Raw genomic sequence first — 27,652 nt, forward strand, 5'->3', positions numbered from 1 at the left:
AGCACTGCTCTTACTGTATAAGTTTAGTGTGTTGTGTTTCATTTGTCTTTAAGTGTTTTCTAATTTCCTTTATGATTTCTTCTTTGATCCATTGGTTGTTTAAAAGTGTGTTGTTTAATTTCCATAATTTTCTGAATTTTCTAGTTTTCCTTGTAGTACTTGTTTCTAATTTCATCCCATTGTGGTCAAAGAAGATACTTTGAATGATATCTATGTTTTAAAGTTGGAGACTTAATTTATGGCCTAAAATATGATCTAGCCTGGAAAATGTTCCATCTGTCCTTGAGAAACATGTATATGCTGTTGGTTAGAGTGTTCTGTTCATGTGTGTTAGAACTAATGGGTTCATTGTATTGTTTACATTCTCTATTTCCTTATCTTCCATCTGGTTGTTCTGTCCATACTGTGAGTGGGGTAATGAATTCTCCAACTATCATTTAGAACTGTCTACATCTCCCTTCAATTCTATTAGTTTTTGCTTCATATATTTTGATTTGTCATTAGATTTGTCATTGTTATAATCATTATATCTTTGAACCTTTTATCAATATATAATGTCATTATTTATCTCTTAAAAATTTCTTTTGATTTAAAGTTTATTTTGTTTGTTATTAGAACCACCTCTGTTCTCTTTTGGTTACTCTTGCATGGAATATCTTTTTCCATCTTTTCACTCTCAGTGAGTGGATCTTAGTTGAGTCTCTTATAGTTGGGTCTTGTGTTTTTATCCATTCTTCCAATCTCGGTCTTTAATCCATTTACATTTAAAGTACTTACTGATAATAAGGGACTTACTTCTGTCATTGTGCTATTTGCTTTCTTTATGCCTTATATCTTTTTGTCTCTTGTTTTCTGCATTACTTTTTTTGTTTAGTTGATTTTCTTTTTTTGGTAGAGAAATTTTAAATTCCTTCCTCATATCCTTTTGTATAACTTATAGCTGTTTTCTTTTTTTTTATAAACATATAATATATTTTTATCCCCAGGGGTTCAGGTCTGCGAATCGCCAGGTTTACACACTTCACAGCACTCACCAAAGCACATACCCTCCCCAATGTCCATAACCCGACCCCCAGCAACCCTCAGTGTGTTTTGTGAGATTAAGAGTCACTTATGTTTTGTCTCCCTCCCAATCCCATCTTGTTTCATTTATTCTTCTCCTACCCACTTAAGCCCCCATGTTGCGTCAGCACTTCCTCATATCAGGGAGATCATATGATAGTTGTCTTTCTCCGCTTGACTTATTTTGCTAAGCATGATACGCTCTAGTTCCATCCAGGTTGTCGCAAATGGCAAGATTTCATTTCTTTTGATGGCTGCATAGTATTCCATTGTGTATATAGACCACATCTTCTTGATCCATTCATCTGTTGATGGACATCTAGGTTCTTTCCATAGTTTGGCTATTGTGGACATTGCTGCTATAAACATTCGGGTGTACGTGCCCCTTCGGATCACTACGTTTGTATCTTTAGGGTAAATACCCAGTAGTGCAATTGCTGGGTCATAGGGCAGTTCTATTTTCAACATTTTGAGGAACCTCCATGCTGTTTTCCAGAGAGGTTGCACCAGCTTGCATTCCCACCAACAGTGTAGTAGGGTTCCCCTTTCTCCGCATCCTCGCCAGCATCTGTCATTTCCTGACTTGTTAATTTTAGCCATTCTGACTGGTGTGAGGTGCTATCTCATTGTGGTTTTGACTTGTATTTCCCTGATGCCGAGTGATATGGAGCACTTATAGCTGTTTTCTTTATGGCTACCATGGGGATTACGTTTTACATCCTAAAGTCATCATATTCTAATATGAATCTACACCATTTTAGCTCAATAGATTTTGTTTGTCCATATTTACTGCATTAGAAAGTTTTCATGTTTGAATTAACCAAGTTGACAGCTGAGGGATTTTATATTCTGAAAATATGCTAACTGGAACTACCCCAGAACTGCACAGGGAACAATTTTATGAGAAACAGAGAAACATTTGATGCTTGTGTCAGTGAGGAGAGAAAAGGAAAGAGGAAATTAATGAATAATAAAGAAGAAGCTGATGTCAAAATTTGGGAAAGTTATGTGGAATTAGGGAACCATTCTCATACAGATTTGCCAGAATTTGATAGGGTTTTAGGCAATACCTTAATAACAGAATAATATCCTTGATTGGGCATACATTTAATTACTCTAGTTGAGACGAACAGCTTTGGGATGTTCGTTATTATTACATTTCAAATAGGCCTGAAACTTTCAACTGTGAATGAATACTGAGAATAATGAATCTTCTGTGGGTATATGAAAAAAATCCATCCAGTGTAAAATGTAATTCAAGTTATTTCTGCAATATGGTTATGTTGCATTGAGGCAGTTGCAGTACTCATGTCTATTATAAGCAATATAGTATTGTGTTTAAGGACTCAGCCTGGCATTGTACTGCCTGGCATTCAGCCCCAAATCTGCCATATACCATATAATTTTGGATAAGTCATTCAGACTTTTTTGCCTCAGAGTCTTTGTCCCCTGGTGATGATATTAATCATAGCATGTGCCTTATAGTTTTGTGAAGATCAGATATCTGAGTTGATACACACAGAGTGCTTTATTTTTTATTTTTTTTAATTTTTTAAGATTTTATTTATTTATTTGACAGAGATGACAAGCAGGAAGAGAGGCTGGGGGGGAAGCAGGTTCCCTGCTGAGCAGAGAGCCCAATGTGGGGCTCAATCCCAGGACCCTGGGATCACAACCTGAGCTGAAGGCAGAGGCCTTAACCCACTGAGCCACCCGGGCGCTCCACACAGAGTGCTTTAAAACACTTATCAAACATACATTAAGCACTTATAAATAATAGCTACTGTTTTTATTGCTAAAGAGAGGTAAGAACTGACACATTTTTTCCTTTCCTATTCAGATAAAGTTTGAAATCTCAGTGGCCCCAGCCTGCAAGCCTCACCACTTTCCTCCATCGGTCCGCTCTCCTCCGTGATTCCCTCACCTTATCTCTTGACCCTATAAGGAAAATGATTACATCCAGAGGACTTTAGGCAGTCCCTTATGGATGTTGTGAACCAAAGGTTTACACCTTGCCTATAACCAGGAACCTTGTAAACTGCAGCCTGTAGGGTACATCTGGCCTATCACCTTTTTTATATGTGCTGCTAAGCTAGGAATTGGTTTTCAATGGCTGAAAAAATCAAAAGAAGAGGAATATTTTGTGAAATTGTGAAAATTATATGAAATTCAAATTTCAGTGCCCATAAGTACAATTTTATTGCAACATATCCCTGCCAATTAATTTCTGTGTTGCCTGTAGCCACTTTCTTGTCACGGGAGCAGAATCAAATAGCTACAACTAAGACCTAATGGCTTACAAATCCTAAAATATTCACTATCAAGCTTTTTCCAGAAAAGGTTTGCTCACCCCTACAGTAAATACTAGCATTCAATGCTTTATATTTTCCTGTATTTTTTTGATAGAAAATTCTAGGCCATAACTTGTCATTCCTAGTTTTTCTTTGCAGAATGATAGTTTCTCTTCTTAAACTATCCCGTATTATGATGAGAATCATTAATTTAGAGCTTTCTTGGGTACGCCTATCTTAATTATGAAGAATGGCTTTAAGATATCATAAGAATTTTACCTGTAATTGTGTTGTATACCATGTGTGCTGTTACTGGAAGAGAGTGGTTTTTTTTTTTTTTTTTTTTTGTCATAGAATCTTAGAGTTGGAAGGGACTTCAGGGTCATCTGGTTGTGTTCAGTGACCTTACAGATGAAGAAATGGGAGGTCAAGAAGTAACATAAGTAACCCTCTGTCACAGGGCGAGGTCAACAAAGAATCAGGACTAGTGTGCATTTCCTGGTGTTATTCTACCTCTTTTTGTGTCATACCAATCCCGTATCCCCTAAACCAATTGTCAAGGCCAGCTTGTGCGTCTACACAGAAGACCTTGCAGATACAGCCTACCCTTAGGGTTTATATCAGTAGAATACTCATCCTCAGGGTTTGCTTGTCTTTGCCTTTTCTCTGGAGAAGTCTTTGAGAGAGTTTGGTGAAGAAGTAAAAAATGAAAGGATGAGAATATTATCACTACTGGACTCATTTCATCACTCTGAACTCTGCCAGAATACCTTTTTGGGCACAGAGGAGCATCCATAGACAAAAGAAATAGATAGGGATGGGCATTGTGTGCCCAGAAAACAGAAAAAAGAAATGACATTCAGGTACTTATTAGTGGCCCAAATATTTCACTTTTGATTCTTCAGCTATTTTTACTTTCATCCTGGGTCACCTGTTAACTTCCAGGCATCATGTATAATGAGCTCCTACTTGAACTCTATGAGGAGAAATTGAATTAGAAAGAACTGGGGTGGTTATTTTCAAATATAACAGGAACAAAATGTGAGATGAGGTATTTACAGTATTAAAATGACCTCTATATAAATTTAGATGAAATAAGGTTTTTGGTTGTTCTTACTTCTTGAGGTACAGTCTCCCACAACCATAATTTGAATCACCCAAGAAATGTAAATGTGCTGTGTTACCATTGGGTGGACTGTTAATATTTTGGCTTTGAAAATCAGTGTGATGTCATCTGCTTGATAAGCAAATATTATCCATTTCCCCTTTTCTCTCACCTTAGTCCCATTCTCCCATTTGTTGGTTTTAAACCTATACCTTTTCCTTACTTTGATTTTCTGGTTTCTTTCCACCACCTGTTTTTTGCTCTTCATTCCCATTCAAATTTTGAAGCTCAATTTGGTTTTCTAAATATACACATGGTTACCGCCTTCTGTAATTTACTCCCAACAACTATGAATCATCCATTTTAAAAAAGATTTCAGTTCATCCACTGGTTACCATTTATTCTGCTTCCTTACCATGTAAAACAACCCAAGAGCCATTCCCCCTGAGGGTTTTTTTTAAAACCTCAGTTCACCTGATGTAAATCTTTTGTATCCAAATTCAGCTTTATATCCTCAGTCACCTAATACTATACTGGCATTTCGAGGGTAACTTGTAGCATATCTGACTTGCCCTGGAGTTAGAAGTTTGACATTATTAGGCAAGAACCTTCAGAACTAGTAATAGGAAGACCAACATAGTCTAGAGATAGGCCTTCTGCATAGGAGACGAGAGTACTAGACCAGGTTGCCAAAAACCTGGATCTCTTAACTAATTTATCCTTAACGAATTCTCTCTTCTCCTCTAGCTTAATATCTTCATCTGAACAATGAGGACATTGAACTAGACCGTCTGAATTTCTGAATGTAGGAGTGGGCCAAGAGAAGGGAACTGAAAACATTGCCTAGTGTGGGGTGTTGTGAAGGTAAAAATACATTAACTGGAAGGTCATAGAGGAAGAAGATGAGGCCTAAATTTGGTATATATGCAGTTTCTTTCTTTGCTTTCTTTCTTTTTTTTTTTTTTTTAAGATTTTATTTATTTATTTGACAGAGAGAGATCACAAGTAGACAGAGAGTCAAGCAGAGAAAGAGAGAGAGGGAAGCAGGCTCCCTGCTGAGCAAAGAGCCCGATGCGGGACTCGATCCCATGACCCTGAGATCATGACCCGAGCCGAAGGCAGTGGCTTAATCCACTGAGCCACCCAGGCGCCCCTATATGCAGTTTCTTCACATCATATTCCTTAACGTATTGGCTAAGAATGTGTGAGGTAAAGCAGCTCTCAGGAGGACATGGGTTGAGTCTCCTTTTAAAGTGAAGGGAATCAGGTACGAGTGTCCAGCCACCCGTTGATTATGGTCACTATTAGTGGCTCACTCCAAAGACTTTCTTCTCAAGTTCTGTGTTTATGAGAAATGTCCTTGTGAGGATTCTGTGAGAGAGCCATTTTTATTTTGATGAAAAAAGTGTTTTTCTTGACCTTTCTTCATGTGGGTGAAGCAGACCTTTGAGGAAGCTGATAAGAATGGTGACGGCTTACTGAATATTGAAGAGATACACCAACTGATGCACAAACTAAATGTCAATCTTCCCCGAAGAAAAGTCAGACAAATGTTTCAGGTACGTTTTCACAGTTGGGTTGGCCTTGTTTAAAACACACGTTGGAGGTTATTGTTATACTTGGATATTTCAAGGGCTGGTCCGTTTTGTTGGAAGTTGATATTATCTGTTCTGTATTATATTTTTCTTTGAGGAAAAGAGGCACTTTGTTTTGTGAAAGAAAAAAAAAAGCTTCTTAAGCTTAACACATATGCACGATTTCACTTCCCAAGATGCTTTTTTATTGTTGCTGTTTTCAGGGAGTGATTATAAGCGCTTTACCTGGCACTTAGATAATGGAGTAAACCCAGTCAAGGGCCTTCAAGGGAGCGATAGCATTTCAGGGGCCCTCTGTGAGGATCAGAATCGGACTAGGTAGTCTGAGGAAATGACACTTATTAAAGTCCTTGAGAGGCTCTGTTTCGTTTCAGAGGAGTTTAAGATTTAGAACCCATGATGCTTAGAAGTGCTATCTCACTCCTACCATTTAGGGAACCCTCCATAAGTTCATTCAACTTCCTCTTGGTATTAAATGAAATGCTCTTTCCCTCTTGGTCCGTCCTTGAGGAAAACCCTTGGGGCCAAACGTACCCTGTGGCCCCCAGTTGGGACTATACCTAGTCCTCTATCGAAGGTACAGAAGTGAGCTCTCTTGAGTGAGTACAAAGACAATGTCAGATTATTAGTAATTGCTAATATACTAATTAAGGAAGTGCTCTTACTTGGAGAGAAGTCATATGCGCGATCCGTGTTTTGCAATAATTTTCTGTTCTAAGTGATTAGGTGATATTTTGTACATGTAAAAGTAAGCCGAGAGTGTGATATTTTCTGATGGCTAATGTTTTGTGCTACTTTTGTTTTCTAACTGTTTGTTTTTCGAGGCGGTAAGGACAGAAATGACATGAGGGATAAGTTGCAATGATGAATGGAAGGTAGAAGCTGGTTCCGTTCTGTGACCTCTTACCGTGGCCCTGTCCTTGGCAAGCTCGTGGCTGGACATGGTTTTCAATGAGGTCACATTGCACTGGAGAACAACAGAAGAGAAAGGAAAAGAAGAGAAGGCAGATGCTGTAGAACAAACCCATGAGATGGAGAGAGGCTTTGGAGGGGAATTGTATTGCCACAAATAGAGAACTGTCTTTCGACTGTATGGAAGGATTTGCCATGTTCCTGGCACTCCCTGTGACATCTCACTTTTGTCCTGTTGTGAGCCCCACACTCCCAGCTGTTCCTTTCCACAGAAAATTCTCATGGTACTAAAGAAGTAGCTTCTGATCAAAGGAGAGAGGCCAACCTTAAAGAGGAAGGCAAAGTGTATACCTACAAAAATAATGATGTGGGGTTACCTTTTGGAAGTTAGATAAGGGAATAACATAAAATATTGATCTATTTTTACTTCTATAATTTTCCCCTTTAGACACCTTTTATTTCTCATGCACTAAGCATTTTGCAGGGCAAATCAGGAAATGTTTATGTCAAATGTCTTATGCGTTCAAAGTAAATCTTTAGACAAGTCTTAAGAAAACATGAGGGGTCTCTTTTTATGACCTTAGGTTTAAAGACTGACAGAGCCAGAAGTAGGATAAGCAGTAGGACCTGCTGGAGAACATGTCCACTGCAGGCCTTGTACCTAGCAGGGTTGTGGAAATGCTCTTTGTCAGAGAGGGTTGGGACCAAAGGTCTTGGTATTATTTCAGGAACATTTTTCTTCTGGTTGAATCGCTGGTGCAGACATTGAAGCCTTCCTAGAATTTTCTTTGCTTTTTTGTTGCAAAGCAAGATTCAAATAAAATGTTTTAAAATAAATCTTTTAAGTTATGGATAGCTACTTTTTTATTATATAATTTTTTATAAACATATAATGTATTATTAGCCCCAGGGGTACAGGTCTGTGAATTGCCAGGTTTACATACTTCACAGCACTCACTATATCACATACCCTCCCCAATGTCTATAACCCCACCACCCTCTCCCTACCCACCTCCCCCCGGCCACCCTCAGTTGGTTTTGTGACATTAAGAGTCTCTTATAGTTTGTCTCCCTCCCAATCCCATCTTGTTTCATTTATTCTTTTCCTACCCCCCAGACCCCCACGTTGCATCTTCACTTCCTCATATCAGGGAGATCATATGATAGTTGTCTTTTTCAGATGGACTTATTTTGCTAAACATAATACCCTCTAGTTCCATCCATGTCATCGCAAATGGCAAGATTTCATTTCCTTTGATGGCTGCATAGTATTCCATTGTGTGTATATACCACTTCTTCTTTATCCATTCATCTGTTGATGGACATCTAGGTTCTTTCCATAGTTTGGCTATTGTGGACATTGCTGGGATAGCTACTTTTGAAGTCTTTGAATGCTGTTGTTTTATATGTCAGAGTTTTATTGTTCTTAATTGTTTATATTTATAAGGAAGTCTTGAAAAATGTTTTTTTCCTCTGTATCTAGGGTTAGATACTTTGAAACAAAGGTATGGCAGAAATTTTGAATATTAGACCCAGTTTCATAAGACGCAGTAACTGTACAAGCAAGCATCTCAGGTTCCCAAACTGGATATTCTATAGACCATTCTCCTGCCTTTGAAAGGACTGAAGCCAGTCAGCTCCACAACGAAACTGTGTATGATTTAAATATTGGTTAAAGTGTGTGCTCATAGTTATCCCAAGGTTAGCAAAATTTTTAAAAATATATTTTTTATGAACATGTTGACTTGCAAAGCTATGTCTAAAACCCCATAACAGCTGAGTATAGATGTTGCAAAACCTGGGCAATTCAAGATGCCATTCGTTCCCTGTCAGTTTTGGTTCAGTGACAACTGTGTTCACTTAAAATGAAGATCATATGAATGGATTGGCTGCTCATCACATATTCCCAACAATTTTAGAGTTTCCTCAAAAATTCAGCCAATCAGTAGGAAGATACACGTTGAAAGATTCTTGCTCAATATTTCTAGAAATGAATAATTCCAACTAGAAATCAGTCCAGGGAGATTTTTCAGACTTCTGTGGAGGGAAAACAAGGAAGTACCAATGATCCTGATGGCTGTAAGAGCAATAAGCTACCGAGGCCGAATTAAGAGAGATTCTATTATACTTAAAAATTGTATTTTTTTTTAAGATTTTATTTATTTCTTTGACAGAGAGAGATCACAGTAGACAGAGAGGCAGGCAGAGAGAGAGAGAGAGAGGGAAGCAGGCTCCCTGCTGAGCAGAGAGCCCGATGCGGGACTTGATCCCAGGACCCTGAGATCATGACCTGAGCCGAAGGCAGTGGCTTAACCCACTGAGCCACCCAGGTGCCCCTAAAAATTGTATTTGATTGAATTACAGTTCAGAAGCTGGTCAGAGACTAGTATTTTCATAACATGTTAAATATTTTTTCTCTTTTATTCCTGGTTTGTCTTGTCCAACATTTCTTTTTCCTTTTTAAAAGATTTTATTTATTTATTTATTTATTTATTTATTTATTTGAGAGAGAATAAGCCTGAGGGGTGGTTGGTCAGAGGAAGAGGCAGACTCCCTGCTGAGCAAGGAGTCTGAAGCAGGACTTGATCCCAGGACCCTGCGTCACAACCTGAGCTGAAGGCATTGTTTAAGCCACCCAGGCATCCTCAACATTTCTTTTTCATTCTTCGAAAGACCAGCTCTTGGTTTAATTGTCACCCTTGGATGATATATCTGTTTTCTATTTCACTGCTTTTTGCTTGTTTATAATTTATTTCCTTGTATTTTCTTTAGCCTAATTTTCTCTAGCTTTTTGAGTTTAATTATTGAGTTGAATTATTATCTTATCTGTTTTCAGTTTACCTTGTTCTCTAATACGTTGAAAAGTTTATTTCCTTCTAATTACTGCTTTAAGTCATCATACGGATTTTAATCTGTAGTGCATGTGTTCACTTGTATGTTTCGTTTCCTATTTAGAAACGTATTATGTTGTCTTCAGACATTTTTTAAAAAACTTTTTTTTGGTTGTTATATAAATTTACTGTGACCAGAGAAATTGGTTTTTATAAGGTTGAATCTTTATAACATAAATCTTTTTTTTTTGTGGTCTAATAAATAGTTAACTTAAATCGACCCATGTGTGCTTGAAAAGAATGTGTTTACCATTTGTGAAATGTGTTCTAGCCTTTTTATAGTAAATATGATTTCCCAGTACTGAGTTTCCTATTTTAAACTGTCACAATACCTTTTTTTTTTCCTCTGCCTTTAGGAAGCTGATACAGATGAGAATCAAGGAACTCTGACATTTGAAGAATTCTGTGTTTTCTACAAAATGATGTCACTGAGACGGGACCTTTATTTGCTGCTGTTGAGCTACAGTGACAAGAAAGATCACCTAACTGTGGACGAGCTGGCGCAGTTTTTGAAGGTGGAACAAAAGGTATCATTAGACTGTTGAATTGAATTGTTTACTTAAAAATACAACTATATAGGTGTCTTCTGGTGTTGGACATAGGTACACTCTACCTTTAGGATAGAGGAGTAAATATTACAATTCCACCAAAAAATCTTATGAGTTATTTTTAACAGATTTCTAGCAGCTTTTATGAGGGAGTGATAAATTGAACACTCACATAATTTTTTAACTGAAATAAGTTGAATATTTTTCCACAGAGTAAGGACATTTCTCATGTGTTTCATTTTAGATATAATGGTTATGTTTTCTTTATACTAAAAATATAGGTCGGTATTTGTTAGGTATTTGTTAAATGTGACATAATTCTTTTTTTCTTCCTGAAGATCTTATTTTCATTTATTTATTTGTTGGAGAGAGAGAGAGAGCATGAGCGGGCTAGAGGGGCAGAGGGAGGAGAAGCAGAATCCCCGCTGAGCAGGAAGCTTGACATGGGGCTCAATCCCAAGACCTGGAGATCATGACCGGAATCAAAGGCAGACACCCAACCGACTGAGCCACCCAGGCACCCCAACTATGACATAATTCTTAACTAGTAATATAGTAATTCATTGATAATTTTGATAGGAAATCGACATTGGATCATATCAGAAGACTAAGTAAATTAAGTCCTGATTAGCAAAGAGAACCCCTAAATATATTTAAAATAAGAACGTTTCTTTAAAAAAAAAAAAAGATTATATTTATTTATTTGAGAGAGAGAATGAGAGAGGGAGAGGGAGAACATGAGGAGGGGGTCAGAGGAGTAGCGGATTCTCCACTGAGCAGGGAACCTGATTCGGGGCTCAGTCCTGGGACTGCAGGATCATGACCTGAGTCGAAGGCAGGTCTGACTGAGACACCCAAGTGCCCTGGCTCTCACATATTAAAGCGTAACGTGGGGCTCGATCCCAGGACCCTGAGATCATGACCTGAACCAAAGGCCGATGCTTAACTGACTGAGCCACCTAGACAACTTCTATGAGTTTGACTTTTTTAGATAATACTTTTTCAGTGAGATCATGTGTCTTTGTCATTTCATGTAGCATAATTTCCTCTAGGTTTTAAAGATGTCACAAATGGGAGGGATGATTTAATCAATCAACCTACATAATGGAACCTCTACCAAAGCCCCTGCCCCACAAGGTTTGCAGAGCTTCTGGGGTTGGCAAAGCTACAGGATGTACTGGGAAGGGGAAGGGGTATACCCTGAGAGGGCACGGAGGATCTGAATACCTTCCCACACACTTGCCCTATGCATTTCTTCATTTGGCTATTCCTGAGTTGTATACTTTGTAGTAAATCAGTCCTAGTAAATAAAGCACTTTTCTTAATTCTATGAGTCATTCTAGTGAATTTTGGGAACTGACAGGCTTTCTCCTTGACTAAACTCTAGGCAGGCTCTTCTGAGTCCTTTTTTTTTTTTTTGACTAGGCTCTGTTGTTGGGCCTTGTCTTCAAGAGTCCAGCTCTAGCAAGAATCCTGCTAAGTCCCTTTAACTAAAACCCGCATCTCTGATACCTGATCACCTCAACAGCTGATAAAATTCCTTATTTTCACCATCTCCTAGGTGATATCACCACTTTTCCTTTAGCAAGAACCCTGTTAGGTAAGTTTACCCAGAATCCCCTCTTATCTCTGATGTTTCCTCCACTGACCCCCACCCAGCTTCTTGGGTATAAAGCCCTCGTATTTATCCTGTATCTGGAACTGAACCAGTATTATATACTGGAGTTCTCTTTTCCCCTATTGTAATAGTTACTGATTAAAATCTGTTTTTATTGCTTTAAATAGTGTCTAGGTCTGTTTTTTCTTCTTTTCTTTTTTAAAAAAAAATCTTAAATTTTTATTTTTTATTGAAGATTTTTATTTATTTATTTATTTGAGAGATTAAGATTGAGAGAGATCACAGAGGGAGAGGGAGTAGCAGACTTGCTTCTGAGCAGGGAGCCCCACATGGGGCTTGATCCCAGGACCCTTTGATCATGACCTGAGTCAAAAGCAGATGCCTAACCCACTGAGCCACCCAGGTGCCCCTGTTTTTTCTTTTTTTTAAAGATTTATTTACTTGAGAGAGAGAACGAGCATGCACACAGGTGCATGTGGGCCATGGGGGAGGGGCAGAGGGAGAGAATCTTTGGGCAGATTCCCTGCTGAGTGCAGAGTCTGACAGTGGGGCTGGATCTCAGGACACAGGTGATCATGACCTGAGTGGAAACCGAGAGATGCTCAACTGGCTGAGCCACCTAGGTACCCCATGGTCTGTTTTTCCTCTGACAGAACCCCCAAATTTGTAGTAGGCCTAGCAGAAATGGGGGTAGCCTGAATACCTCATTTGCGGCTAGAATCTGAGGTGGAGCAGTCTAAGGGATTGAGCACTTTACCTGTGGGGTCTAATGCTAACTCCTGGCAGTTCGTGTCGGAACTAAATTACATTGTTGGATACTCTGTTGGAGAATCAAAAACTTGCTTGGTGCCAGAAAAAGATACACTAGATTTGGTAATGATTTACTTTACCCCATTCCACAATCACATACATTTTAGGAATAACATTCAGATTTAACAGATTTTGGTGTTGCTTTCAAGTATTAGCAAATGTTTCTATCAAAATCAGTTATTTTAGTTCGTTTGCTAATTTGGCAAAGGAAGAGATTCTCCATTAACAATGTTAGCTATGATACAGATACAACATGGGGATGTGGAGTAATAGAAGAATATCCCCCCCCCCCCAGAAAATAAGCCCTACTACATACATTGCTTCTCTGTTTTCTGCTTTTGTAGCTACTTTTGTACTCTCACCTGGACAACTCCTCTAATACTGTAGAAAGAACATTAGACTGGGAGCTCAGAAGATCTACATTCCACGCCCTACAGGCTTTATTGATAGGAGAATCTTGGGCAGGTCATACATAATTGTTTCTGACCCTTTGTTTCCTAATCTATAAAAGGGAGCTGGTATCTACCTTTCCAATCTCACAGTATCAAACTGAACATTGATTATAATGCTGAATGTGAAGAAGGCCTCTGACATAGATATTCAGAAGCACAGCAATGTGACAAATTAAAATTACAATATTTAAAATTCCTGACTTTAAATTCATTTGGACAAGTGGAATTAACCCGGTCCATTTGAATAGCAATAGTGAATGTCACTTGCTAAAAGGCATGTGTTTCTTCCCTCCTTTTGGTTATACTGACATTCAACGGGTAAATTTTTGTTAGGGAAAACAGAAGCCAGTGTTCTATGACATCTGCCCCTGGCAGACGATTGATTACCTGTATCCAGTTTAATTTTCTATATTAGCTTGAAGCTACATATGGGTATAATCTGAAAGGAATTTTTAAAAAATTATCATACATCAAGACACATAAGCCATAAAGGAAAATATTAATGTCTTGAAACTTTTAAGTTTCTGTGTGATCCAATTTATCAAACACCATAAAATTAATGTCTAGCACAAACTAGGAATATATTTGTAATATACAAAGGGAGAAACAGTTAAATTCCTTAATGTGGGAAGTGCTGTCATAGACTACTGAGGAAAAAAGATGAATACCCATTAGAAACTTGGGCAGAACATTGGAAACATTAAACATTTAATAAAAAGTCGGGGCACCTGGGTGGCTCAGTGGGTTAAGCCTCTGCCTTCGACTCAGGTCATGATCTTAGGGTCCTGGGATTGAACCCCACATCGGGCTCTCTGCTCAGCGGGGAGCCTGCTTCCCCCTCTCTCTCTGCCTACCTCTCTGCCTACTTGCAATTTCTCTCTGTCATCTTTAAAAAAATAAATAAATAAAAATTTCATAAAAAGTAAATAAGCCTATTGAAAAGTTCACCCTTCATTAGGAATTCAAATATATGAAATAAAATGAAAAGACCATTTTTTACCCACAAAATCAGTAAAGATTAAAAAAAAAAATTCTATCAGACATGGTGTCTCATTTCCTTTGAAGTTGTGGAATGGTATAATCTTTCTTTAGGACAGTTTAATGATCATATTTTATATAATTTATTAAACTTTGACCAATCTGTTTTACTTCTATGGTTCATTCTAAGGAAATAATTGTGTACAATGAAAAAAAAGGATGTAAAGTTGTGCATTTCAGCATTCTTTAAAATAGAAAAAAATTGAGCACCATCTAAATGTGCACCAAGAGAGTCATTAGTTAAGAGTTTTGTGGGATTTTAAGTTTTAAAACGGGATTTTCACAATGGAACAAATTGGAGACAATTTGACGATTCATGTGGCAGTAATTCATTCATTTCTGATGGCATAAGATTAGTGTAGACACCAGAGTATTCAACTTTTACTGATTCTTGCAGTTGTGAAATGAAATATCACTGCTGGTCACATATGTTGTCAAAGATTATATGAAATCAAATATTGGCCACGGGTCAAATTTTTATTTCACTGAGGCTCTCTGAGACCTGAATTCATACCTTTGACAGGCCCAACTGCTGTTTGATTAGGGCCTTTCATTTTTAAAACGTGGATGTGCTTGGAGAAATTCTCTCTCTGTTTTATACCCATGAAGAAATGCCAGTTAAGAAGAAACCAGCGGGCTGACACTTCTCTTTCACTGCTTCCTTGCAACTGCAAATAAAGATGACCGACATCCACAGGTCTGTGATTCCAGAGTACTAGGTCTGGTTGAGGTTTTTTGTTTTATTTTTACCCACTGTGTTTGCCGAAAAGCAATCTACGTCTTCTCCAGATTTACTATGCATTTGATGGCGCTGGGGCAGAATATGTTGTGTTCAGTTCTTTTCAGAGTTTTGGTTCAGGAGCGATAATTGGATTTCATTCCCCCATCCCCCTGACAGCTTTTTTTAACAAGCGTCTACTTTCTTTCTATCCTTTTGTGTTCACTTTCTATCCTTTTGTGGATGGAGGAGAGAGCCAGGAGGAGTGAAGCATCCTTGCTGTCTGAGCAACCATCTAGCTGTTTACTGAGTGCAAAGGCTACACTCCGTGGAGCAATGGAAAGCAGATTTCTCTTTATTCTGCACTTTCATCTGAAATATACATATGGATGGTTAATTCCAGGGGAACTTTCAGAGCTTTACGGATCTCCTGCTAGAGGGTCTTCTTCTTACTGTTACTGTTTGTCTGGCATGGATATATACATTCTATCATTGTGTTGCTTCTGCCAGTTATCCCCGTTGTGTCCCGTTGTGTCTTTATTCTCTCTGCTCAAGTAGTCCCGTGGTTCTTCTGATCCAATTACCAGTGTCACTTGTACCATCTCGCTTCATTATCCTTTACTGAATCCAGAATGATCTGGTGAGAGTCAGGGTCATTCCACCTTGTCTCTCTGTGAGAAATAATTATAAACACTTCTTCATTTATAACTACCTTTAGTGTCAGTGTACCTTTATTTTTTTGTTAAACATTTTCCTCATCATAAAAGCATTCCTTTTAAGAGTCCTTCTTGAGTTTCTGTTTCATTTACTTAATTATTCACAGTTAAAGCAATTGAGAGTTTTCAGAGTAATTATATCTTGTAATATTTTGCTGCCTCAAATATAGTTCCCAAATGACATTTTCTGTGAAATAGTCATACCTTCTAATGCTTTGAAATTTGTGGTTGAATTTTAGGATGAGTTAGAGGTAGCCAGTTTGGGGAGGTAAATTGTTTTTTATTTAGTTGCAAACTGAAGGACCATTCATTTAGAGATGTTCCTCCACTCCCTTCTGAAATTACCCCAAGATTCAGGAAAGAGACTTCTATTCTTCTGCATAAAATGACAAGGACAAAGAGAACAAGGGAGGATACAGAACAACAAAATCTTGAAATTTGTCTGATCTAAAGAAGACCCTGAAATTCAAGCCTACAGAGCAAGAAACGTGAATCGACTTCACTCACTCAGTGGAATCCCAGAAAGGCTCAAGAATCGAAGTCACATGATGCTCTTGAAAATAGGAGATGAGGCGGGGTGACAGACACAAGCATGGGTTGGAAGTGGGGTTCTGGATCCTCTCTCCTACCTCTTGCAGCAGGACGACTGTTCCTTCTCCAACCTGGCATAACAGGGGAAGTCAGAACTGGAGAAGGATGGCCTGGAAGGGTCCCAAGGCGTGCCAGGCCTCCCTGAGTACTGGACACAGGGAATTGTGGTAGATAGTCTGTGAAGATGGCTGTAGGAATTCCCCTATTCCTGTCTGCGTGCCCCTTGTCAATGTGACCTTCCCTCTTCTCCTATCAAGGAGTGGACTCTTTTCCTGCCCCTTGAATCTGGGCTGGCTACGGAATTTGGTTCGACTAACAGATTATGGCAGAAATGATGAACAAGGAATCCCTGGGTGCCCTGATGGTTCCACTCCTGCCCTGTTGGAACTGTGCAACTACCACATGAAAAAACCGGGCTAGTGTTTTTGAGGATGAGAGACTTCTCAGGGAAAGAGGCCCAGGACCAGCAGCCAGCACCTACCATAGGCATGTGAGTGAGGCCATCTTAGACCACTGAACTGTAGTCAGGGGACTGGGTACCTGTAGTCACTTGAACAACCCCTAGTAGGTGAAAACAACAAAATAACTGTCCAGCCAATCCAGTCCCACTTACCAGCTTGCACAAATGTGATTTAAAGAAAAAAAAAGAAAAAGAAAAAAAGAAAAGTGGTGGTTGTTTTAAGCTTCTAGGTTTTGGGTGGCTTGTTTCAGAGAACTAGGTAATGAGTTCAAGGACAAAGTGAACTTCTGTGCATTGAAGTGGGAGAGCCATACCCCTCTTCTAATACTCTGCTCCCACATTTATTTAGGGGAAATTATAGGTAGGAAATAGGAGGATATTATAAGCCATGGTGGTTGGATAGTGGCCCCAGAAGATATATTCGAGTCCTAACTCCTGATACCTGTGAGTGTGATCTTACTTGGAAATGGGGTTTTTGTAGATGTAATTAAGTTAAGGATGTTGAGATGATAAAATTTTAAATTTAGGGTGGACCCTAAGTCTAGTGATGAGTGCTCTTAGAAATGACAGAAAAGAAAACCTAGACACACAGAAGACCATGGAGGCAGAGACTGTACTTGTGAAGCCCCAAGCCAAGGAATACCAAGGTTTGCCAGCAGCCAGCGGATGTGAGGAGTGAGGCATGGAGCAGATTCTCCCTCAGAGTCTCCAGAGGGAATTGGCCCTGCCAACACCTGGAGTCTGGACTTGGGTTCTCTAGAACTGTGAGAGAATCAATTCTAAGTTTGTGGTAATCCATTAACAGCAGCCCTAGGAAACTAATACACCAATTCCAGGAAGAAAAACCCCAAACCTGAAGATATTTACATCAGATAGCTAGTAAAATAGTACAGCCAGGAACTTTTCCAGCGAAACTCACCAGTCAGTCAGCTCTGCCAGGAATACAGAGGTTCCAACTCATTTATTACTGACTGGGTTTTAAATACATGTTTAAATAATTTTAAAAAGGGGTTTTAAAAAGGCAAGGTTACCATGTTTGAGGAAATCCTCTACCATAAAATACAGAGACCAAGGTAAACTTGGAGGGAATAGAGGCAATGCAGGGAAAAGGCATCTTAAAAACTGCTATTAATGTCAGAGTGATGGAACACAAAACTGCAGCCGTGAAGCCAGAACACTATGCACTGGGAAAAGACGGTTCAGGGGAAGAGCAGAGCAGAGAACTAAATTCAATAAATGGCTTAGAAGATAGTGAGAAAATCACCCATAAAGTAGAACAAACACAAAAAAATGGAAAATAGGAAGAAGAGATAAGGTAATTAGTGGATTGATCCAGAAGGTCCACTCTCTGAATAATCGCAATTGCAGAAAAAGATAAGAACAAATATAAGGGCAGAAATTATAAAATAAATAATACCAAAAATGGTTAGCATGGAAAGTTAGAACTCTCTCGGTTGACAGGGCCACTGAGTGTGAAGTGCAGTGAATATATAAAGATCCACAGAGAGGCACCTGGGTGGCTAAGTCGACTGAGTGTCCGACTTTTGATTTCAGCTCAGGTCATGATCTCAGGGTGGTGAGATTGAGCCTGGGGTGGGCTCAGTGCTCAGTGGGGAGACTGCTAAGGTTCTCTTTCTTTCTCTTCCCGCCCATGCCTCCTGCCCCTTGCACTCGTGTACTCTCTCTCTCAAAAAAAAAAAAAAAAAAAAAAAAAAGATGCACCCAGAGATAAATCATAATGGAATTCACAATGCCAAGGATAAAGTGAAACCCTGAAGGTTTACATAAAGCAAGAGAGAGAGAGGAAAAAAGAAACACTGATCCAATTAACAAACAAAAACAGGTCCTGTCAAAGGATTAGAATCAGTACAGCATCAGACTTCTCATCAGCAACTCCAGAAACCAGAAACATAGGGCAACATTTTCTGACCTAGAATTTTCTGACCTAGAATTTTTCATACACATTTCTACAGTAGAAATGTGTATGCAGAGTAAATGTGTATGCAGAGTAAAACACAAGTACACAAGAACACTTATGCAAGAAATAATTTGCTTTCCAAGCGTTCTCTGAGGAGCATGAGGGGAAGACGTCAGAACCGAAGCTGAATAAAATGCTGGAATCCTACTAGCCTGGAAGAAGAAGGACCTTGGTAGGGGGTAAAAAATTGGAGTTCATGGGTTATTTGTTACCTTTGGTAACTGAGAAGCCATTAGAGCCACTAGGAAGAATTTATGAGAGGGACACTAGAAATTAACCATTGGGTAGGAATTGCAGTAATTAACAGATTGGAAAAAAATTCTGTAAGAAACACAATCATTATACAATAGACTCAGTGTTCAACATTTGCATAATTAGAATAATCTACATTAAACAGTATTTTAATAAAAATTAAGAAATAGCTATCCTGGGTGGAGGGGTAGAGGGAGAAAGTTTGCAGGCCCAAACAGGCTAAATCTTTATCTAACACAATAAAAAAGTCAAGAGACAATGCTTGAAGTGTATAAAAACAGAAAATAGTATCATTAGTATCAATATCATCATTATATATATATATATATATATATATATATATATATATATATCATCATTATCATCATAGTCAGGAATATAAAGACTTATTCCAATGGAAATATCTAGAAATGTTGACTGTTTTTTCTGGAGCGTGGTTCTCAGTATAGAAGGGGGAGTTCTACTTTCAATCATAAGCATCTTAGTTTTGACATTTAATTATGAATATATTACTTTGATAAAAGTAAATTGAAAAGAGCTTAGCAATATTAAAATTTTCTGCAAGTTACATTATGATTTTTGGGTTTGGTGTGCTTTGGGAATCATAGCTATAAGAAATAGAATTATTTACTTCTGACTTTGTTTTGAAATTCTCACTCGTTGTCCAAGCTTTGCTAGATACTGTACAAGCTGGGGATAAAAAGTCAGTATCAGAACAGTAGTATGTGATATAGAGACCTATGACTTTGATTTCTGTAACTAGTCCATCTGAAGTGGGTTGACCTTTAATATAAGGTCCAGATAGTCTTTTTTGGATGAGACTAAGTATTACAGCAAACAAGGAAAGGAGAATGGAATCCAACCTGGACTAGTCAAAGAAGTTAAACTGCAATAACTAACTTGAGACCTCCAAGCATCTCAAAAGGGGATGCCTGGGTGGCTCTGTGGGTTAAGCCTCTGCCTTCGGCTCAGGTTATGATCCCAGGAGTCTCAGGTCACGGTCCCAGCGTCCTGGGATCAAGCCCTGCATCGGGCTCCTTGCTCAGCCGGAAGACTGCTTCTCCCTCTCCCACTCCCCCTGCTAGTGTTCCCTCTCTCACTGTGTCTCTCTCTGTCCATAAATAAATAAAAATCTTAAAAAAAAAAAAAGGCATCTCACAGGTAAGAAGTTAAGATTTAGTAGTTTTAGCTATATTGAAAGAAACCATCAGTTTTGAAAGTAAGCATTTCAGTGTTTCAGTACAAATAAAGAACTCCCAGATGATAGGTATAGTGTAAAAGAAAAGGCTTTGGATCTGAAGTCAGAAGATTGAAATCGGATCTGTGGTCCTGCCTTCTGTTGGTTTTGTGACTTTGACATAGTGAACCTTCCCTAGCGTAAATTTTCCTATTGTAAAATGGGGATTAAAATTCCAAGTTTACAAGACTTTTGTAAGAACTATTTACAATTATGCACGCGAAGGCTCTTTCTAAACTGCACAGCAGTGCCTGCATTATATAAAGGTAAAGAATCATTATTGTATTCAGGTTTTTTAAAGCTCTTTTAGCACCTGTTGCCTGGTATAGAAAGAACAGTTTTCTGTGCTGGAAAAAGCAAGTGGCTCAGATATTGATACCAAACAAAACTTACGAATGTGCTCCACGGGGAACAGTAGAGAGAAGTTGTTTTCTATTTTCCTTATTAGCTATGTCACAAAACAAGGAGAAAGGAACCATACAGGGCATTAATCTATGTTGAACCCTGCTTCATACAGCAAAATCTCACAATAATTTTTAAAATAAGGTCTAAAAAATTGTGTTGTAGAAAATGCAGTCTTTTGCTATTGGGAAGGTTAGCTACTGGGAAGGTTAATAAATTAGACCAGGGAATGGAGGAGGCATGGAAGCTGAATGAGTTATACATTTCCTTTCTCATTATTATGTGTTACTACTATATATCACCGAGTTACTCCTTAATACTTGAATTTTGGTAGGAAATGGATTACCTTTCATTTTTTTTCTTCCTGTTCTTTTGTTTTGTTTTTTTAAGTAGGCTCCACACCCAACGTGGGGCTCGAATTTATGACCCTGAGATCCATAGAGTCGGATGTCCAACTGACTGAGCCAGCCAGGTGCCCCTCACATTTATTTTTAGATCATGCCCAGAAAATTGTACGCTTCTTAGAATGTCTACTGATAGTTGCACCAATTTACTTCCCCAATAGGATGCTTTTAGTTAGCACATTCTGCTTTGAATCTTGAACTAGTGACACGTTCCCTGTTCATTTCAACTAGTTCTATCCCAGGATGATGGTATTTTGTTGTTTATTTTTTAGATCCCATGGGCTCCTGGTAGACTACCTGAGTCCAGGACAAGACCCCTACATGTCTGAACAAATTGCTTCATAAACCGAGTAATTGCAGTGTAAACTCAGGCTTCCCACGGCGCATGAATTTTTAGTTGTTGTTGTTATCAATTTGGCTCTTCTTATTTTGTGAGAAATTATTTGTTTTTTATATTGTATGTGGTAAACCTTTCTAGTATGTTGCGGACAAATTAATGGCCTGCTCCAAGCCTGGGTAGGGCAATAGAGTTCTTATAGGTAGCATGGTTTCATTTATTTTATGGTATTTTCTGATGTTGTCTGGCAATATAAGCCTCTGAATGTAATAAGGGTTGTGAAATTTATGCAATGGATGCATTAGGCGTATTACACAGCTGGTTTGGGGGGAAAAGCCATCTCTGTGTTTGCAAGCAGGCAAAAAAGAGCTGCACAACAGAGCTTTTGTTCCCCTGCAAAAGGTTTAAATGCTATCAAATAGACAGTTTAGAAAAATTAGATTTCACTAAAATGTAACTATTGAACCTAAGACTTAATAGACTATTTGAAAAACACTGTGAAGTATGAAATCCTGGCTCATAGGATTAGCTTCCCCTATCACTATTCATTAGTATTTTTAAATGTCATTGTTAGACTGTGGGGCTCAGTGGAATTTTGATCAAAATATCATATCCTGCATGTTGCTGTTTAATTAAAGAAATTATTCCGGAAGAGTTTGCTTTTTCCAGTGACACTGAGTATGTAATGTTCATGCAGCGAACTTGAGAATGACTTAGTAGGCTGCACTGCCTTTTTGATGTCACATGTTGATTGTAATTAATTTAATTCTCACAGCTGCCTTATAAGATAGCCACAGAGAAGGTAAGTGACTCATTCAAGATCCCACTGTTAATGATGTGAGCTGGCTGATTTGAACATGAGCCATCTAGCTCCAGAATTCTTTGTTATGCTAGCTGCTTCACCTAGCTTTCTGGTTTTACTTTCTCTCACTCACCTTTGTGATCTTGAATCATCACGGCAGATTGCTCTTGTGATTCACTAGGAAGATCTATAGATCTACACCTACACGTATGGATTTACCTAGAGCATTCTGTTTTGATAGGGAATAATTTCTTTCTATCTGTATTTATGATTGGCAAATTTTAGTGTTTGTCTAGAAAATATTAATTTGTAGATAGCTACTAGCTTATAATGTGTAGATTTTGGCAGTGGATTTGCACTTATTATTGGTTCAGTTTTATTAGTTTTGCTTCGTGGAGTACATTTGTCTAGTACTTGAAGGGATGTTCTCACTGATTAAATCTGAAAGATAATGTGGAAGGATTGAGATGATCATTTCCCAAAGATAAAGTTGCTATGACACTAGTAATCTCAAACACTGCTCATTTAACCACTCTGCTCTGCATCAGGAATGCTTAAAAAGTGTGTAGAGGCATGCATCTGGTGAAATTGTAGGTGCTTTACTAATGTTCTGTTTTGTTTAGATGAGTAATGTGACAACAGAATATTGTCTTGACATCGTAAGAAAATTTGAAGTTTCAGAAGAAAATAAGGCAAAAAATGTTCTTGGCATAGAAGGTAAAATAACCAGTATTCTCTCTTTTTTTTCCCCCTTTCAAGATTTCTTTAAATTCATGTTAGTTCACATATAGTGTAATATTAGTTTGAGGAATAGAATTTCGTCATTCATCCGTTGCTTTATAACACCCAGCGCTCATTATATCCCATGCCTTCTTAATGCCCATCCCCCAGTTACCCCATCCCCCACCAATCTCCCCTCCAGTAATCCTCAGTTCGTTCTCCATAGGTAAGAATCTCTTAGGGTTTGCCTCCCTTAAAATAACCAATGTTCTTAATTTCTCATTTTTCAATTATCAGGAGATATTCATGGATTACAGATGATTCAAATAAAACTCACAATACAACATATTTTCCTACAAAACAGATGCCATGATATTGCTCTTTCTCTTACTTCTTTAATGATATGCATTTTCCACTCCAAGCAAATCAACTCTATCCCACCATGCATATGCTAGATCTCAAGAAATATTTGGACTTTTCTCAAATGGCTAATTTTGGAAAGCTTCAACCTGGTAATTGCAAAAAAGGAAATTTGGTCTTAAAATAACCTATGACACTAGTGACTTGAAAGTACATGTTTTTAAAAAAATATTGGCAATGAACTTGTTTTCCCTAGTTGGTAGCAGTGGAGAGGTTGTTGGAATCCTAAATTTTGTTAATACAACTATTTTATTATATAGTTGAGGAAAGTGAGACTCTCAAATTAAGTAATTTGCCCACAGTTATGTATTCAGAATTAGCTTCTAGGATCTTACATATAAATGTGAATTTAGGTACGTATATGTATAAGTTATATTTATTTAAAATATGTGGGAAAATAAACTTTAGGCTGCTACCCAATAGGAGATCAAGTCCCAGGCAGAACCAGCAATCTTAATGGAGGACCCCCACTGGGGCACTTCATTGCCCTCAAGAGCATCCAAAGCCATAGTTTATCTTACTAATTTAGATTGTTGACCTCCTATTCTCCTCTACTTTCAGACTCCGTGTGGACAAGAGGGTTTTGATATCACCGGTTTACTTCCTGGGGTGGAGGGTAATTAAGAGAAAGGAATAATTTAAAACTTATTTCATGAAGAACCATTATTAAAACAACTAGAGAGGATAAATTAATTTAGGCCAAGAATTTTTTTTTTTTTCTGGTGGGGCCCCCCAAAATGGGATTAAACATGATTTCTCCATTATGGACATAAGGATAGGCAATGAAGAAATTCTCCAGAGTCTCAGAGGATATTTACAGATACTGTTTTACCCACGTAATTCTTGACGACTTGAAACAATTTACCCTGATGATTCCGCTTAGGTTGTTGGAGATCATTCTCATATTTATTCATTTTTGATGAGTGCCTCTTCTACTCAGGTGTTCTGTTTTGAAAAACTATGGAAAACTCATAGGATTTTCTACATTATATATATATATATATTTATTTATTTATTTGAGTATAGCTGATATACAATGTCAAATTAGTTTTGGGTATACAACTTAGTGATTTGACAACTTACATATTATGTCATACTCACCACAAGTGTAGGCATTGTCTGTCTTGTTACATTGCTATTACAGTATCACTGACTGTATTTCTTATGCTGTGCCTTGTATTCCTGTGGCTTGTTTGTTCTGGAACTGGAAGCCTAGAACTCCCTCTTCCCATTTTGCCCAGCCCTTTACCCCTTTCCCTCTGGCAACTGTCCATTTGCTCTCTATATTTCTTCGTAATCTTTAAACACTATTTTAAACTCATTAAAAAGTTGCCAGCTACTAGCAGCATCTTCTCAAACCAATTTCATAGTCCAATAATCACACTCTGAATTTAGGCAGTGCCTAACTTTTTACCTGTGGCCTCAACTATGGCACTAACAGTACTGTTTTTTGAATTAATAACTTATCACGTTGCTGGTCAATCAACCAACGGTCGAGCTGGTCAAGCTGAGTCAATATGGCTTGACCACTGCATCAGTCACCCATTATTAGATCATGCTCTGCAGTCATAGCTTGAGTTCAGTAGCTACCGAATAGCTTTGTAGTAAGCCCTCTCCCAAGAACTTAATCAAAATTCTTGAAAAGTTGACTGTAGGTTATGTTTAAACTACTATTTCCCCATCGTATTTATGTTTTTGACACTCATTGACCTGAAGCAAATCTTATTGCTTTAGTATTCCTCCCAGTAGCTGTCCTGAGTGTAAATAAGCTAATGACTTTGAACGTACTTTGACCTCTGTTGTCCCCAGTGGGTTTGAGTAAGCACCTGTGCTTTGAAAACTAGAGTCCTTCACTGTCTCTTTCTTCCATAGGGTTCACGAACTTCATGCGTAGTCCTGCTTGTGACATATTTAACCCGCTGCACCAGGAAGTGTACCAGGACATGGATCAGCCCCTGTGCAACTACTACATCGCCTCGTCTCACAACACATACCTGACCGGGGACCAGCTCCTTTCCCAGTCCAAAGTGGACATGTACGCCCGGGTGCTCCAGGAGGGCTGTCGCTGCGTAGAAGGTGTGGGCCTTGTCTGAGTTCTGCTGACTGCCTTTAGTCAAGTCAGTCAAGTCTAGTATAAACAGTGGAGACTTGAAATAGGCACACGAACCAGAACCATTTTTTTGCTTGTTGTAGCATCATTCTTAACTTGTAATGTTCTCTGACTTCTCCTTACTGTCCAATCAGGAGGCAAGGAGATGAACTGGAAGTTAGGAAGCACACCTACAGTTGGCAAAAGATTGGGATGACAATGAAAGTTTTCCTAGAAAGGTATTTTTGATTCGACAATGGCAGACATAGTTCTGGACCACTCTTTGATTTCAAGACGCTTCATAGTCTCTCAGTCAACGTTTATTAAATTTCTAATGGGGTCTTGCTTGTGGGGACACAGATACAGGTGTCTGTCTTCAAGGAGCTGACAGTCTAGCAGAATGGGTGGCCATTAAAAACGGTAGGACAATGTGAGAATTCCACCAGACCAATCACATACATGGTAAAGAAGTGGAAGTACGAAGAGTAAGGTGTGAGATAAAACGCGATGAGAAATAGGCTGGGAAGGTAAAGTTGGGTCCGTCGTAAAGTGTTAAAGGGCTTGAGGAATTCTAGTCTTTGGTAACAAGGGTCCAATGAAAGGTCTTAGTACATACTGTGGTGTCATCAGACTTGTAGTTTAAAAAGATCACATGCGTCTCTGTGTAGGAGGACAGTTTTTTGTTTTTTGTTTTGTTTTGTTTTGTTTTTTAAAGAATATGTGTTTGTGGAGAGAAACAGGGTGAAGCTAGATAGAGCAAGGAAAATGATGGGAAAGGCTCTTAACAATGATTCGGTCGAAAGGTTATAAAAACTTGGACTTGCATCGATATTAAAGAAGACAACTCAGCAGGACCTGGTGCAAGAAGTGAAGGACGTAGGAAATGAGGGTGAGAGCTATAATGAGTGAATGGTGCCACCATGTACCGTAGGGAATCTGGGGTGAGAGCATTCACGTTTTCTATCACTTGAGTTTATTGTCATTTGGTAACATTCTCTTGGACGTTTTTATCCGTCAGTTGGATAATAATATCTGAACAAAATGGAAAGATGAGGCAAGATAAAGATTCCATAGTTCTGAGTTTTGTATGTGATAGTTAAGGTCTTGGAAGTGTACAAGATCACCCACAGAGAGGAGCGGACAAGCAATGAGGCCTGAGGAGTTAAGTGATCTGGCAGTTACATGCAGGAAGAGCAAGGGGAAACCACCGGGATAACACAGAATGGTCACTGGGATCTAAGGAATGAAATGGGCAAAAATGTCCCATGCAACAGCAAAGTAAGTTAAAGCAAACACTAATCATCCAATCTGGTTGCATTTGACAGCTGGAAGGTTGCAGGTGTCTTGATAGGTTTGGTGACAGGCTAGTGGGAAGTTGGGGGGAGCTGCTGTGGATTCGTCACTTGGCATTTTTTTCCATTTGAAGAAAACTAGGTGATACAGTTTGGGGAGGTTTTGAGACTTGGAAGAAAAAGAAACGAGGACACAGATTCTGTTTTTAGATGGGATATGGGGGCTGAGATTTTCAAAGTGTTTAAGCCTGATCGCCTCTCCTTTCTCTGGGAAGAGAGGATCATTTATGAAGTGTAAAGTGGGGGGGAAGTCAGTTTGGGGGCTTAAGATCAACAAACAATGGGATAGGAGTTGATAAGATAAACTGGAGAAACCCTAATTAATTTCAAAAACAGTCTAAAAACCATCCTTTTGTTATATAAAATCTGCATGCTTAGACTCTTTCCATCCCATTCCCAGGAGATTAGATATGGGCTGGAGTTGTGATGGGATTGAGCCCTACATCAGGCTCCCCAGATGGGCTGTGGGAAGCCTGCTTCTTCCTCCCTCACTCCTGTTGGTTGTGTTCCCTCTGTGTGTGTGTGTGTGTGTGTGTGTGTCAAATAAATAAATAAAATCTTAAAGAGAGAGAGAGAGAAAGATTAGGTATAGGAACAGTGAAGATAGATTATAGAACTGATCCAAGCCTCTGGATTTTTAAGTCGTGTAAAATATCATCAAGGTGTTGGTGGGAGCTCTTTTAAGTAATTAGTCAGTAGGTTCATGAGTCTTAGAAAGGAAAAAAAAGTGAATATGGGGCTACAAAATGAGGTAAGACAACCAAGAGATAAAAAGACGGAGAAAGTTGTCATCACACATACAAAAAAACAAGAACAGAGAATTGTCATCACAGAGTGGGATTTTGATGTAGT

The 27,652-nt window shown here is 38.6% G+C and overlaps 1 protein-coding gene across 6 annotated transcripts in view; it reads left to right on the forward strand.

Annotated features, from left to right (window-relative positions):
- Positions 1-27,652, forward strand: part of PLCH1 (phospholipase C eta 1) — a 221,466-nt gene that overhangs the window by 138,757 nt on the left and 55,057 nt on the right. For all 6 annotated transcript variants that reach the window (XM_059163689.1, XM_059163690.1, XM_059163694.1 and 3 more), the window contains 4 exons: positions 5,888-6,017; positions 10,213-10,383; positions 22,843-22,936; positions 25,232-25,435. In XM_059163689.1, the coding sequence (XP_059019672.1) occupies positions 5,888-6,017; positions 10,213-10,383; positions 22,843-22,936; positions 25,232-25,435 (599 nt within the window). The remainder of the gene's footprint in view (positions 1-5,887; positions 6,018-10,212; positions 10,384-22,842; positions 22,937-25,231; positions 25,436-27,652) is intronic.

This window comes from Mustela lutreola, chromosome 2 (genome assembly GCF_030435805.1).
Source record: "Mustela lutreola isolate mMusLut2 chromosome 2, mMusLut2.pri, whole genome shotgun sequence".
NCBI classification, from domain to species: Eukaryota; Metazoa; Chordata; class Mammalia; order Carnivora; family Mustelidae; genus Mustela; species Mustela lutreola.